General features: G+C 41.4%; 2 protein-coding genes across 6 annotated transcripts; one reads left to right on the top strand and one right to left on the bottom strand.

Moving 5' to 3' along the window:
• Positions 1-1,187: 1,187 nt before the first annotated feature.
• Positions 1,188-8,667, top strand: h6pd (hexose-6-phosphate dehydrogenase (glucose 1-dehydrogenase)). Its single transcript, XM_042089933.1, has 5 exons — positions 1,188-1,310; positions 3,509-4,220; positions 5,089-5,206; positions 5,354-5,623; positions 5,823-8,667. The coding sequence occupies exons 2-5, from the start codon at positions 3,546-3,548 to the stop codon at positions 7,166-7,168; spliced, it is 2,409 nt and encodes an 802-aa protein (XP_041945867.1). The 5' UTR covers positions 1,188-1,310; positions 3,509-3,545; the 3' UTR covers positions 7,169-8,667.
• Positions 8,668-9,289: 622 nt separating this feature from the next.
• On the bottom strand, positions 9,290-12,941 carry LOC121707401. 5 transcript variants are annotated; one of them, XM_042089938.1, is made up of 9 exons: positions 12,567-12,941; positions 11,793-12,217; positions 11,600-11,633; positions 11,269-11,363; positions 11,062-11,124; positions 10,821-10,900; positions 10,570-10,700; positions 10,189-10,255; positions 9,290-9,928 (listed from the first exon to the last, which is right to left on the bottom strand). In XM_042089938.1, exons 4-9 carry the CDS (start codon positions 11,340-11,342, stop codon positions 9,840-9,842), a joined length of 504 nt encoding a protein of 167 aa, XP_041945872.1. In that variant the 5' UTR covers positions 11,343-11,363; positions 11,600-11,633; positions 11,793-12,217; positions 12,567-12,941; the 3' UTR covers positions 9,290-9,839. The 5 variants fall into 5 exon arrangements, with proteins under 5 accessions (XP_041945872.1, XP_041945871.1, XP_041945869.1 ...); XM_042089937.1 differs by having other exon boundaries at positions 11,269-11,358; XM_042089935.1 differs by having other exon boundaries at positions 11,269-11,392; positions 11,600-12,217.
• Positions 12,942-14,623: the final 1,682 nt, after the last annotated feature.

Here is a 14,623-nt window from a genome sequence, read left to right as displayed (position 1 = left end):
TACAGTGTATTCATGTATAACTCCTGTCATAAAACATTTACATGACATGCCTTGCCTGTTGAATTGGTTTCTGATAAAGAAGTATTTTACAGACCTACAGAACAGCAGCTGTTACCAGTACAGTGGGCATGGCTGCTTTCCCCTTACAATTTCTCTCTCTCGCCCCAAAGCTCTTGGGAGCTCTCTGGTGGCCACAGAGATCCTCGACTATACATGCACAGCTAACTTTACCAGAAGGCCTACTACAAAGAGGTCTTCACTGAAATGTTCTCAAGAAACTTGGTGTATCTCTAGCACAGATTTATACACAGAGGAAAATCAGCATGCCTTACAAAAATGAAAGCATAAAAGGATAGATAGTTAAAGTAGCCTACATGCAGCAGAATAAAGAACACAGACAGTGATATTCAATTTGATTTAACTATAGCACCAATAATAACTGTATCTATTACAAGATAGTGTTTAGCCATCAAGATGACTGGATAACTTTCCACAGAGCAAATGCCTAGCACAATGCAGGGCAGATTTATAATTTCACATAAGGAAAAAAAACACTACAAAACAAAGAAAGACATTCAAATGAGCTAATAGATTACAGCAACATTTGATGGACAAACTCATAACAGTAGAGGGCCACAACAATTCAGTCTCTTGTAGTCTGCATGACTGAAAGACATTGTTTCTCAGAATTGCATTCATGGATCTTGTTTGTTTGTCTTTTAGCCTATCACATTATTCTTACAATACTGAATGGAAGCCATTCAGATAGCCCAATCACAGTCCTTCGTTTAATCCTCTGACCCTAAAAGCTAAGCTACATCATTTGAGTTAGCCTATATGAGTAGCTATTTTAACAAAACTGTAGATTTTGTACAGCCAAATAACCTAATAGCCAATCAGAGTGTCAACCAGTGGTGTTGTCCTGACTTTAGCCTAGCCTACTTAACTGTAAGGGTGTTCGTTTCGTTCACATGAAACAGCCTAGTGGAGAGTTTCTCTGGAGGAAACACTAATTAGACAGTCGCAATTTCATTAGTCAAATATGCCCATAGGGCGATGGCTATCTATTGCATAGCTAACCTAAGACATATGTGGTTCGAGCAACATGTTGCATTTTGTCTGGTTAAAATGTGAAATGCGAATTAGACACCTGCCTTGTTGCCCGGTAGTTTTCTAATCCGGATATAGTAGCCTAGTCACGTGGTGTGATTGTAGGAAGCCTTTTAGGAAAGATTTGACAGTTGACTACTGGTTGACAGACAGCCTACCTCAGTCCACTTTTGCGCGCAGAGTCTGACAGACCGTCACAGGTAGGAGGAAGTTGGCTATACATTATAGGTTACACTTCGTTTGTTTTTCGTTTTAATGGACTGTTTCAGAAACGTGGCGTGTGAATGGGAAACATACACTTTCCTGTATTGTGTTATTCTGCTGTATCAACAAGGTAACGATAGGCTAGAGCAGAATAGAATAGCAGCAGAATAATCCGAGCACAATACAGATCTCCCAGTCAGTGTGCGAAACATGAACGAGTTGACTGTTCTGTTGTTAAGACATCTGCGTTATACCAGCTGGCTAACGGATTTATTATGACATTAATTGGTCACAAATGCCTTCACCATGGCACAATCATGTGTTTGCACGACTGCTAAAAGTTGCAGAAATAGCCTTTTATTGTGGTAATCAGTCGGCAGCACAGGCGGGCTGACTGGCTGCGCAGCTGGCTAGAGCAGGCTACAACGTTACAAGATTGCCATCTAAAGTTACAACTGGGGCATTCTGTGTCAAATCAGACAGAATCCAGGAAAATGGTTGCCGCGCCGTCTTAGATTTTGCTCAACGTTTGTTTACATAATGTTTAGATCCCAAAAATAAGATATAAAGACTGTAATATTTTTTGATAAATTCCAATGTTTTCATACCTTTTCACCGTTCAGTTTGAGTTTACTCTCAAAAATGGCTACATTTGGAAATGGTTGGGCATTAGCCTACTAAAAGTGTTTATTGATGTTGTGCCAATATTTGAGTTATCTGCAACAAATGCACATGAAGATATTAGCCTACGGTAGGCCTGTTATAAGATATTAAGGTGTGTGATTGCCTTTTTCAGAAATTTAATAGGATTTATTAGATTTGGCAGATTTGGCACTTGTTTGTTCCCTAAATGTCCATACATTGAACTACTTCTACATGGATTCATATGCCTACTAGCTACCCAACATACCATTTTAATACCAAATACATACAAAAACAAGTTTATACTACCCTTAATGCCACTCTTTGCACTCTTGCACTTTCTCCAAATCTGGGCCTTGTAGAAAATCAAACATTTATTGTTCAGTCATACTGACCACATGCTTGTCTACCATCCTACAAAGTTAGGGCTGGCTATGAATAATACTTTTCATGATCTTAATGCCTAAACATTGCTTCCCTGATAATGTATTTTTTCAGGCTGTAAAACAAAAAAACAGTAATATCAGAGCTGGAAAAAAATCTGAAGATTTGAATAGAAATATTTTACAGGACTTGGTTCTGGGACCCATTCATGATAGACAAGGTTTGAACAAAATCTAAGACGTAGCAGCAAAAACTGTATCTGATTTGAATGACCCAACTGATAAAGCTTTTGTATGTAGGCTAATGGGTTGACGCCTAATGTATTTTCATTGCTTTCTCACATTGATAGCTTTAGCAATGGTTACTACTGTTGTGTGTTTAAAATAAATGAATATTATTTTAATTGTTCTATGCAATAAATTATAATCAAATACTAGGCAATATAAATAATGTCTTCTACCATAATAAAAGCGATAGGCCAACTAACGTGTACTACGGCATTTTGACAGGAGGGATAATCTCCATTGCTTGTCTATTGCAATACACTTAACAGTCCACACTATTATTTTCTTGTTTGTGAAGTTGGACGAAGGAGTGCCCCCCTGCTGTAGGCTAGAGATCGAGGTGACAGGCTGAGAGAGACATGTTTTTAGATTTCATTGCCATTATTCAATTGTACATACCGTTGTAACATACTTACATGTTATGTGACTCTAACCCAAGATGTAGGCCTACAAGTAGACTATTATTAGTTACATTTTCTTCAGATAAAAACCTGCTGTCACAATCAGCAATGTACACGTTGTAATGTGGATATTATCTGGTCAGGGAGGCTATATTGGAAGTAGGTGGTTTCACCATCAGTTGGCGATCCGTTTAAATATTTGCATACTATATAGAGTTACAGTAATCATTGTACCTTGTGTAAGCATAATATAACTAACACCAGTTATACATGTTATATCAGAACTTATGTGGAATGTCTTTTACAAGAGTCATAGTCAATGAAATGCTAGTCAGAAAGTAAGAGTTTGGCATAGATAGGCATTTGTGTACAGTGTATAGTATTGGCATAGGTGTATATATATTCATATATAGAATTCAGCAGCACACATGTTGGTTTGGCTATATATTGAGGTTCACACTAGAAGTTGCTGTGTTTTGTCAGGTATTTGGTTGGAGACAGGTGTGACTGGGGCTAGACCATGCGGAAGGCAACGTGGGGACTGCTGCTGCTGCTGTTGCTGCTGCTGGCCTGTGTAGCCACCTGTGACCCAAGTGACCAGGACCAAAATGGAGATGAGAAGGGCCCTCGACGCAGAGGCCACGTGTCGGTGGTGGTGGTGGGTGGAACAGGCGACCTCGCTAACAAGTACCTCTGGCAAGGCTTCTTCCACCTGTACGCCACCCAGGTGGGCAAAGGCCACACCTTTGCCTTCTACGGAGGTGGTCTGTCGCCGGCCGACAAGGGCACCCCGCTCCTCTTTGAGATCCTCAAAAGCCAGACGTGCCCTGAGGAGCTGTCGGCGGAGCGCTGCGCATTGGTCAGGGACCAGTTCCTCCGGCTGACCCAGTACTGGCAGCTTAAGACTGAGGAGGACTACCAGACCCTGGGCAAGCACATCGAGACTCAGCTCGGGCAGGAGGGCATGACGGAGGCTGGACGCTTCTTCTACCTGTCCGTGCCGGCCTTCGCCTACGCCAACATCGCCGAGCGGGTCAACCGGAGCTGCCGGCCGCCACAGAACGCCTGGCTCAGGGTGGTGCTGGAGAAGCCCTTCGGTCACGACTTGAGCAGTGCTCAGGAGCTCGCCACGCAGCTGGCTAGCTCTCTCAAAGAGGACGAGATGTACAGAATCGACCACTACCTCGGAAAACAGGTGCACACTGCAAATATAATCAGCATTTCCTTTAAGGGTCATTCTGTGTCGACACAACAAGTGGTTCAGCTCCCCCTTCATACTTTTATTTATTTAGTTATTTGTTTGTTTATTTATTTAGCTTTGGGTGGAAGAAGAGTCACTATGATTAAGCAATATCTGAGCAAATGGTTCACAATTTTAGAGCTGTCATGAAGCTACATAAACTGTTTTACATTTTTACATACACAGTGGGGGATTTTTCAAAACTTTGGTTGAGTTGATCTCAAGTAAGGAGATGTGTGTTTTTTTACTGTCTGACAGAAATAAGAGTAGAAAAGATCCTTCAGCTAGTCTAGGATACATGGCATGAAAATTGGAACAAGACATTATTACACACACACACACACACATAGCATTGTTCTCAGAAGACTTTTTGAACATTTTTCTCAACAGAGCCAAGCTAAGAACCGTATAATCTGAATTGTCCCGTTAACGGACTTGTTGCAAGGCATGATTTGCATGACACCACACAGTTGTTGATAGGAAGTTGCAATACCATAAACAGTTTTGCTCTCTGGTCAGCCAGCCCCCTTGCATACCTCCCACATGATAGTACAGATAGTGGTTCCAGGAAAATAGGTTGCACAATTGACATGAATCAGTCAGTGTAAGTAGCCAGTTAAACAGTCCGTCCAGGCCATTTTTTACACGTTGCATTACTGTGCAGACATGTCCAGGAAGCGCCACGAATGTTTATCCTAGAGCTCAATACTTGGCTTAGGGTTAGGGTTGTGTCAGCCTACTAATCATTGTGTCATTGAAATATTAGCGAAGGCACAGAGAAGTTATCTGACGGCAGTTCATTTATCATTCTCTCTCCCAAAAGGTTGTTTCCCAGATATTACCATTTAGAAAACAGAACAGGAAATTCCTTAAGCAAATCTGGAATAAGCACCATATTGATCGAATGGAGATTGTGCTCAAGGAAACACTAGATGCCAAAGGTATTTAGTGTACAGCAGACAATAATACATAAATACCATTATACGTTGTCCTTAAAACTAAAGATGGGAAAACAAACAAATGGCAAAGCAAGTTAGCCATTCATGTCAAGCGGTATGCTTTCTATCTTTTTTTTAATTTAATTGCAGGGCGCATCTCCTTTTATGACCAGTATGGAGTCATCAGGGATGTGATCCAAAATCACTTGACTGAAGTGATGACCCTTTTGACCATGAGAGTCCCCAAAAACCTGACGGACTGTAAAGAGATTGATCAGAACAAGCTCAAAATCTTCAGCGCATTTCATCCGCTCGACAAGGGCAGTGCTGTCATTGGACAGTACCAGTCTTATAATTCTGAAGTCCAGCTTGAACTCAACAAGACCAAAGATCACTTGAGCCTTACCCCGACATTTACTGGTAGGTTGGTTGATGAACTGACAACATTAATGTTATCTGTGACTAGATGTGGAATGAAGGGTATATTTCAACATTTTATAGTATAGTAGGTTTAGAGACACTGGTGAAAAAGCTTGTATAATATTTCCTTTGCTAATGCATGGCTCAAAGCTAAGGTGTTTAAATATTTTTTTATTTGTTTTAAATTCTGTCTGACTAGGTATTGCAGTCCACACCACTATGCCACAGTATGAAGGCATCCCCATATTCCTGATGTCAGGTAAACTCCTAGACGAACGGGTTGGATATGCCCGCATCACTTTTAAGAACAATGTGTTCTGTGTGCAAGACCCCAACAGTGTTACGTGTAAGCAGAAGCAGATAGTGTTTTACATTGGCCATGGCGCACTGGGGTACCCAGCAATACTGGTCAGTAAGAATCTTTTCAGGCCAGCGCTAGTGGGCAGTCGCTGGAAGGAGGTGTCCGAGGATAAGGACACCCTTTTGTTCGGCATGCCCCTCTCGGACTACTACATTCAGGTACCGACGGTCCAGCGAGAGGCCTACACGGAGTTGATCCTGCAGGTTTTCCGCGGCCGGATGGACCACTTTGTCAGCGCCGACAGCCTCTTGGCTTCGTGGAGGTTCTGGACGCCTCTGCTGAACAGCCTGGCGCACACGTTCCCTCGGCCGTACCCCGGCGGCGCCGCCAACGGCAACCAGCTAAACTTTGAGCTGCACGGCCGCGAGGTGCGCTTCTGCACCGAGGCCCTGGTCAACGTCATCCCCCAGGAGCGGGCCGGCGGCGAGAGCTTCCAGGTGATGCAGGGCAAGTACCGCAGCGCGGACATGGTGTCGGCCTGGGCCGAGGAGCTGGTGGAGCGGCTGGCCAACGACCTGCAGGAGGCGGCCGAGGAGGCGGTGCAGGAGGGCGCGCCCTTCCACCTGGCTCTGTCGGGCGGCTCCAGCCCCGTGGCGCTCTTCCGGCGCCTGACGCAGCACCACTACGCCTTCCCCTGGTGGAACACGCACGTGTGGCTGGCCGACGAGCGCTGCGTGCCGCCCTCCGAGGCCGAGTCCAACTTCCGCACGGTGCACGACCACCTGCTGCAGCACGTGCGCGTGCCTTACTTCCACGTCCACCCCATGCCCGTGCAGCTCAACCAGCGGCTGTGTGTGGAGGAGGACGGCGGCGCGCTCGCCTACGAGCGGGACATCACGCGCCACGTCAACGCCTCCAGCTTCAGCTACGTCCTGCTGGGTGTGGGCTACGACGGCCACACGGCCTCGCTGTTCCCGGGGACCGCGCTGGACGCCCACGGGGAGAGGCTGGTGGCGCTAACCGAGAGCCCCGTCAAGCCGCACCAGCGCATGAGCCTTACGTTCGCCGCCATCAACCGCGCGCGGCGGGTCAGCGTGCTGATCATGGGTAAGGGCAAACACGAACTGGTCACTCAGCTCAGCCGGATCAAGGATACGCCCGACAGATGGCCTATTACAAAGATTCAGCCGGTGAGCGGAAGGCTTGTCTGGTACATAGACTATGACGCACTGTTAGGCCAGTGACAACATTCCTCCCCATGTTTTAAATGCTGTACTGAGAATGTTATGGTTTTGTAATAGGAGTGAGTTATGTTTGCATTTCATTGATTAATGAAATAATAATGTTTTTAATCATTTCAATTTCTGCACAAAGGCAAATTTGTAACTGAGTGTAAATGAAGTAGGGAATGTTTGTGCAAATGGAGAATGTACTTATTCATTAATTGTGCTCTCAATTTGAGAAATTTGTTCTACACTTAATTGAACAAATGCCAGTCACACTTTAATGCTTAGTTTGTCTGGTCAGCATATACTGTTCATATTTCACACTCAGGAAGGGAATGTTGGACAAAAACTGTGTACTGTGATTTACCCATGCTGGATAAAGAAATCTGTATGTGTGATATTAATGAATAACATGTGCCAAATTTCTAGAACCCTTTACAATACAATCAGTCAGGACTATGAAGGGACTTTACTGATCCTATATTCTTGTGCTCATATCATCTTTGTCATCTTCTTGTTCTCATATCATCTTGAAGGACCAAAATGCCTGTCATAATCACCAGAAGCATCCACTATAGTACTAGTAGTAGTATATAGGTATGTCAAATTAAATGTTCAAAATTGAGATGATGGGATTTCAAAACCATCTAAAATGTTTAGAGGAACACTACGAAATGGTTAGTTGACCAAAAGCTTTCATTATTACTGTAGCTACGTAAAATGTATTTCATGGTTATAATTCCACGTTTCTCAGTTGCTATCATGGAATTGGGAATGTTTATGAAATACAGTGAATTTGCTCTTGGTGCCAGAGGAAAAGTTACTGTAATTTAATATGAATGCTGTTCATGTTACTCACAACATGTAGAGGGAAGTGAATATAGTGTTGCAAATTCTGATTAGATTAATTAACTGCAATACCTCAGAACGGTGCCTTTTGAAACAGGTAATAGATTGATATATTTACTCAAGGCCTTAGTTTGGCGATGAAACTTAATGGGCAAGAATGGCCTATTCCTCTTTGGCAGCTTGTCTTAATCTCTGACGATGAATACAACATTATGCCGAGGTTGCTTTGAAGTGAGCTAAAAGGTGCGCTGCCATTTCTGCACATGCACTGCTGTTTCCGTCAGCCCTTAAAGTGTAAGTTCAGTGTAAATTGACCCATAGCCTTGTTGTATAAGCTCACCACATGCAGGAAAAAGAACGAGACAATTTGGGACAACGTAGGCCAAGTTATGGACAGACGGCTTAAAGCAGATGGGTCAATTTACACTGAACTTACACTTTAAACTTAAAAGGCCCTCAAGAGTCCTCAAAAGAGAATGTTGAAACAATCTATTGTTTTTAAAGATTTCTTATATAAGGGTGCTTGTTTTTGTACCTTGTATTTCACCCTGGAATATATTTTATTGAATACCAAGTTTGCAATTGATTGAATTAAATGTTGATATTTTTTTAATTTTATTCTTGTGATCAGAACTTACTGTGTAGCATTAAAGGACCATTTTGAACAAGTCATTTCTTGATTTTTGTGAAGACATGAGCACAAAAGCAAACACTGAACAACTTGTACATGTATAGAATTGCAAGTAATACTCGAATGACTAAAATCTAAATCTTAAATTACAAGACAGCTAAATGATGCTACTGAACAACCATTATGTGTTGCACATATATCTACACATTCCTTAAGGTACAGTGAGCGATCGTATAGGCAATTTCAAGCCCATAACATGTTTTATCACATTCAGCAATCGCCTCCTCACGATCCGCTAGCTGCCCATTCTGTGACTGTAAAAAAAAAAAAAGTCTCTGTAGGCAGCCTAGGCTCCGAAAACTGGAAACAAACAAACAAACAAGTGTCCCCCAAACAAAAACGAAACCCTGTGTGGAGTTTCTCTGAGAATACTGAAGGGAAGGGTGAACTACCTGAGGTGTTCTGTTTGGTCCTTGGTTAAAATGTATGTTGTTGTGGACAATAGTGCCTGCTAATAATTTTAATTACGAACATAAACAAACATGACTTTGTGTGCAATCGCTGACTGCATCTTTTAAGCCATACTACTATGTTTTAAAATCTGCTGTTTGGCAGACTTCAGTGGAAATGAATAAGCCAACAGGCATGTTTAGGTAAGAGCTGAATTGACAGAATGGCATTGTTGGGGTGGCACTCTACTATCTCTCGCTTTCCACTAGTGCTTGAAAGAGGATCAACCGCACATAAAAGCTTGGCATCCAACACAAAGCTATATGCCGATGACATCTGAGTAGGCTGCCACAATGGCTCTGAACAGACTGACCTCTCACTGTCACACAACGTGAGCGGTCAGCTGTCCTCACTGGTCGAGTAGACTTGCTGGGAAATTGTTAATACTGATTAAAATACAGGACTGTACTTTGCACCCGGTCTCATGAGGCATATAAACATTTGAGGTAAACTCATTCTTTCTCTGCTAAATGGGAAAGAAAATGTAAAAAGGATGAAGAAGTGAAAACTATTTGTGCCTGTATGAGTCAAAGTTACATGACAAACTTTGTATGAAAAAGGGACTGGTTTCCCTCTGCTGCCCAGAGTACTTGGTTGTAATAGGATCTTTGTTCCCTATTTGAGTATCGTTCTCGCACTGGCATGGAAACAGCATAAATAATTAAGAGGCATCAGCATGGACGTGAATAGTCCTTTGGCTCAAAGATTGTTCCAGATGCTCTTTTCTTTCACCCAGCTTGGCCACATCTTGCTGATCAGCCAAAGGCTTGCTCTGGCCATGAAAAAGCCTGCGGGAAGAAAAAGCCAAAGACAATAATTAGTTCCAATTGTTTGCATGACTATACAAACCCCAGCCTTGCATTACAGAATATGTTTTAAACGAGGGTGGACGCACAGTGCAAAGAGTTGACCCAGATCTACATGTGATGCAGCTGCTGACTAAAGTCTGAAACCATATCCTCTTCATAGTTAATGTCATCAGAGAAAAAAGTTTAAAAAAACAACAACAACTGCAATACAAATGAATTAACAAAACATACAAATGTACCTGTGGAGAGAATACAAGCCCAAGACAGAACAAGGGAAAGGTAGTAGAGTTCTGTCGTTGTCCATGCCTGCAAGAAGGAAATGGGCACAAAACTTATTATCACGGTTACCAAAATCAATTAGACAAGTTTGTACAATGTGACTGCATTATTTTTAGTTAAATCAATAGAGAATGTGTCCCAAAGTAGCTCAAATGTGACATGTGACATCAGTCCAAAACTAAACTGTGAACACAAATAGTACCTCTGTCACATTTTACACCAATTCAAACGACAGTTTGGTTAACGCCCCGAATACAGATATTATATAAAATCTATATGATTTTATAAGATATACGATGATAACAAGATCTTTGAGCTTTTAAACTGAAAGAGCAACGCACACAGTCAGTCGCAAGTAGAGTCAGAAGCGTGGTGCACAGCCCATGAGCAAATGAAAGGACTCCAAACAGATGGAAGGCCACAATGAAACTCTGTGGAACTGGGTCCAGGAGTGTGAGAGCCACAGAAAAACCTGGAACAAATGGATCACCATTCAGCTTCAAGTTGTTCATACAAAAACAGCACACTTACTGTTACTGACTATTTACTGTTTTAATATATTTTCTGGCATGTCAAATGTTGCAAAGGTCACCTGTTGCTATGAATGAGAAGATAATGAAGACTATGAGGTTATTGAGGATAGGCTGCTGGCAATATCGAGATGATCTTGGCCTGGTGGGATATAATTACAGATTAGGGATAGAAAGCTTTACAAAAAGAAATGCAGTAAATTTGCATTTATTATAAAACATATCAACGGTATTCTGGTTGAAATTGTCAAATGGTTGAAATATGCAAGCCATGTACAGATTATCAAATGTACCTGCACTTGCCTGGTCAAGACATATAGTTGTGGAGTGAGGAGAACCACTACAAATGTCACCAGAATGATCTGACTGTAAGAGAAATGGTGAACGATAAGGCACCTGATCGAAGTCCAAGTCCAGATTAAACAAAGTTCAGTGCAAACAGTCAGGTCTAGTATATTATCTACTGAGAAGAGGCAGTTGTTCAGATCACCACTTCTCACGGGTGCTTACAATCGGAGTCTCTGATCTCTCGGCAACCATCTGCTGCAGAGGAACGCTGTGTAGGCCACGAAGTAATGAAACATTGTATACTGCAGCTAGCTGTACTGAGAGAAACTTAGTCAACACTGAACTGCTGTGGACATTATGTGGAGGAAATATGACAAAACATCCAATTATATTATATACATTATTATATATTATTATATAGGTGTTTTGAATACAACAAGAGAAATAATAATTTGAAATAATTTTATATAACTCAACAGAGGTTTGTACAACAAGCACTAAATGAAAAGTGATGAACACTAAAGCCTCACTATAATTAAAAGGTGATACTTACCATCTATGCAGCCCCAACAAATGGATCTCTCAGCCTGGTGGAATACAGGTATTAAAAGCGTCCTGGTCATTGTTGTGGCATGCTATAGGAGGAAAGGTCACCCCTAGTGTCTATTTAGAGAAGTGCATCATGTTCCAACCATAACAATGTGCCAACAAAGACCTTACATAAGAATAAGAAAAGAGCATACAACCGTTTCCAGTCATGCAGAATCACTGGCAGACACAGAGGGGTGCCTCTATTGTTGAAAAAATGTGCCCTCAAAAGTGTCCAATTGGCTGACCATGACAAAAATATTTCCGTGCCCTAGAGTACCACTTCAAACAATAAGTGGAAATGAGTAAAATTCAAGAACATGTCTTAATGATTGTCCTTCTACTGTTGAAAACATGATGCAATGTCTTGGTGCCCCTTAAAATGGTTGGCGTTCCCTGTGTGCCCTTCCATTGGAAAAGGGTTCCATTATGGAGTGCCCGCCACATGACAGTGTTCCAAAGGGTGTCATATCCAGCACAGAATGCAGTGGAATGCAACCCTGTATTGTATCACATGTGAGAAATCATAAAGCAGTGCCACTGTAGGTGCTCCTCTAGTGGGGAAGTTTCCTAATGGATGCCCCTGCAGTAAAAAAAATACATACATAAATTGAGGTTCCCTATACAGCCTACACGTGCATTTCTAATGAAGAAGAAAATGATCTGCACTGTGACATGGGCAGTTTTTTAATTATACTGTATGTATTTTATATACTTATTTAATTATAGCATATTTTGTCATTTGTATTTTGCAGGATTGGAACAAATCTAATGTAGTTTGTAACAAAATACTTTGAGGAATTGTATTTAGAGTATTTCAAATAGTAATTTTTTCTCTAAGCCAAAATTTCATCACTCAGTTAAATATACAGTACTTCCTATAACCATGACAATAAGTTATGCTTATCATAGTCCGGGAGCCAAAGGCGAACCTGGTTTTGTCGGTTAAAGTTGTTTTTTTCTTTGCCGTTTCTTGTTGCCTGAGGGTTACTCCATAGGGTGGGTGCCCGATGATATCCCTTGGGCAATTCCCTATATTCAGCTCTAAAGTTGAAGTAGCAATTTGTCCATAAAAATATTAATTTCATTACCCTTTTGGAAGGACAGCATAACATGTAAGCCCATTTTTCCTTTTTCTTGCAGTAGTATGCCACATTGTGACCAACTTTAAGTGTTAGATCCAGCTTTTCTCTTTTACGACCCCCTCTGGAAGTTGGAAAAAAAAAAGAAAAAGGGAGACAACAATGGCAGGTCTACGGACAATTCTCTCGACCTCGTGGCTTGGTTTCCACTCTGACATACACCATCAACTGTGAGACCTTAAAGAGATGTGCCTCTCCTGATAATATTCAGTGAATTAATTTAGGCACAGGTGGACTCCCATCAAGTTGTAGAAGCATCTCAAGGACCATTGATAGAAGTAGGATGCACCAGGGCTCAATTGCAAGCATCATAACAAAGGGGGTGAATATGTAAATACAATATTTCAGTCTTTTATCTTTTATACATTTCCAAAACACTCCAAACACCTGTGGTGTGGTATTGTGTGTAGATTGATGGGGAAATAAATTAATTGAATCCATTTTAAGATGAGTCTGAAACATAACAAAATGTGGAAAACTTGAAAGGGTCTGAAAACTTTCCAGTTGCACTGTATAGGCAATAGGCATGCATTTAGAGCACAAAAAGGGAAATGCAGTTCAGTTTAAAAATAGGCCGACCTGATTTACCAGATCTACTTAGGAGCCCCAATGTACAGAATTAATAGTCCTCTGCCAGCCAATCAGAAAATGTGTATCAATAATATGTCTTGTAATTTCCTTTAAAAGTTGGCATACTGTGTATTTTTGTATTTTCAAATTACTAATTGTATTTTAATTAAATAGCCTACATTTTTTACATCAGTATTTTCTATTTTATTTTGTTAAATTTTATGAGCCAGTATTTGTAGTTTGTGACAAAATAGTTTGATGTATTTGTGCCCACCTCTGGAGACACTATGAAGTACCTTGCAATTGAAACAATCAGTAAAAACAGAGACTTTCTAATGTGGAGACACAGCACTCAAAAAATACTCCATAGAAATGCATGGGGCTAGTTTGTTACACCAATATGGCTGTTGTCTACACATATCCCACCCTTTCCTTGGCAAAACGTCGACATGTGAATACATTGAGCCAATCATGTGGTGTGATGTGAATGCATTGAGCCAATCATATGGTGTGTTGTGAAGACAGCGTGCCAATCATGTGTTGTGATCTCGCCGCTGGAGCAAGATTGGTGTCGTGAAGCCTTGCGCACACGCATTTCTGCTGAATAGGATGCCCGATAAGTGCCCAAAAAGCGTTGTCATATGGCCGCCGAGTGAAGGGACTTGCCTAAAAGGACTTTGGTAAAAATTACATGTAGTGCCCTGCAGTCTTCCTCACCAGTGCCCTCTAGGGAATTAGATAAGGTTTTCCCGAAATCAGCGTCATGATGACAGTCTGGCTGCTGCTGCCAAATACTTTTTAACCCTTAAGGGTGTACTGCCACACCGGTGTGATGGATGAATGTTGGAAAATGAATGTCTAAAGAATATCTGGGTTCAACATAGAATTTTAAACACTGAATTGTTGCAGAATGGAATCTTTTGTTAGAATGTTCAAAAACTCACTAATATTAAGTTTCTGGGACAGATAATCTAGGCTAATATTTAGCTGGCATTTTGATGTAATCTCAATGTTTTCATTGTTAGCATTACTTACAAAAATGGTACATTTAGCAGAATTTCAAATATCTTCCTGGAGAAGGTTCCCTACCTTTTTCTTTAAGCAGGTGACTTAACTTTTAGTTCACTGCTTGTTTTACCAGAGGGCTTGTCATAGTTTTGGATTGCCTAATAACACAGTGTTCATTTTCAAGGATAAAAATGATTTCATAATTCTTTAATAGTTTTTTGTATGTTGAAGCCCCATCTTGATAGGTCCCGTTTTCGCCCCTGCCCTTA

The sequence above is a fragment of the Alosa sapidissima genome, chromosome 4 (genome assembly GCF_018492685.1).
Source record: "Alosa sapidissima isolate fAloSap1 chromosome 4, fAloSap1.pri, whole genome shotgun sequence".
Classification (NCBI taxonomy): domain Eukaryota; kingdom Metazoa; phylum Chordata; class Actinopteri; order Clupeiformes; family Clupeidae; genus Alosa; species Alosa sapidissima.
This window is presented reverse-complemented; position numbering and strand designations above follow the sequence as displayed.

Excerpts from the sequence above, each read along its gene's own strand:
- h6pd (XM_042089933.1), top strand. The coding sequence starts at position 3,546 with ATGCGGAAGGCAACGTGGGGACTGCTGCTGCTGCTGTTGCTGCTGCTG. Across the intron at positions 4,221-5,088 it reads ACCACTACCTCGGAAAACAG|GTTGTTTCCCAGATATTACC; the intron begins GTGCACACTGCA and ends CTCTCCCAAAAG. Across the intron at positions 5,624-5,822 it reads CCTTACCCCGACATTTACTG|GTATTGCAGTCCACACCACT; the intron begins GTAGGTTGGTTG and ends CTGTCTGACTAG.
- LOC121707401 (XM_042089935.1), bottom strand. The coding sequence starts at position 11,342 with ATGTTTCATTACTTCGTGGCCTACACAGCGTTCCTCTGCAGCAGATGG. Across the intron at positions 10,901-11,061 it reads CAACTATATGTCTTGACCAG|GCCAAGATCATCTCGATATT; the intron begins GCAAGTGCAGGT and ends ATATCCCACCAG. Across the intron at positions 9,929-10,188 it reads GGCTTGTATTCTCTCCACAG|GCTTTTTCATGGCCAGAGCA; the intron begins GTACATTTGTAT and ends TTCTTCCCGCAG.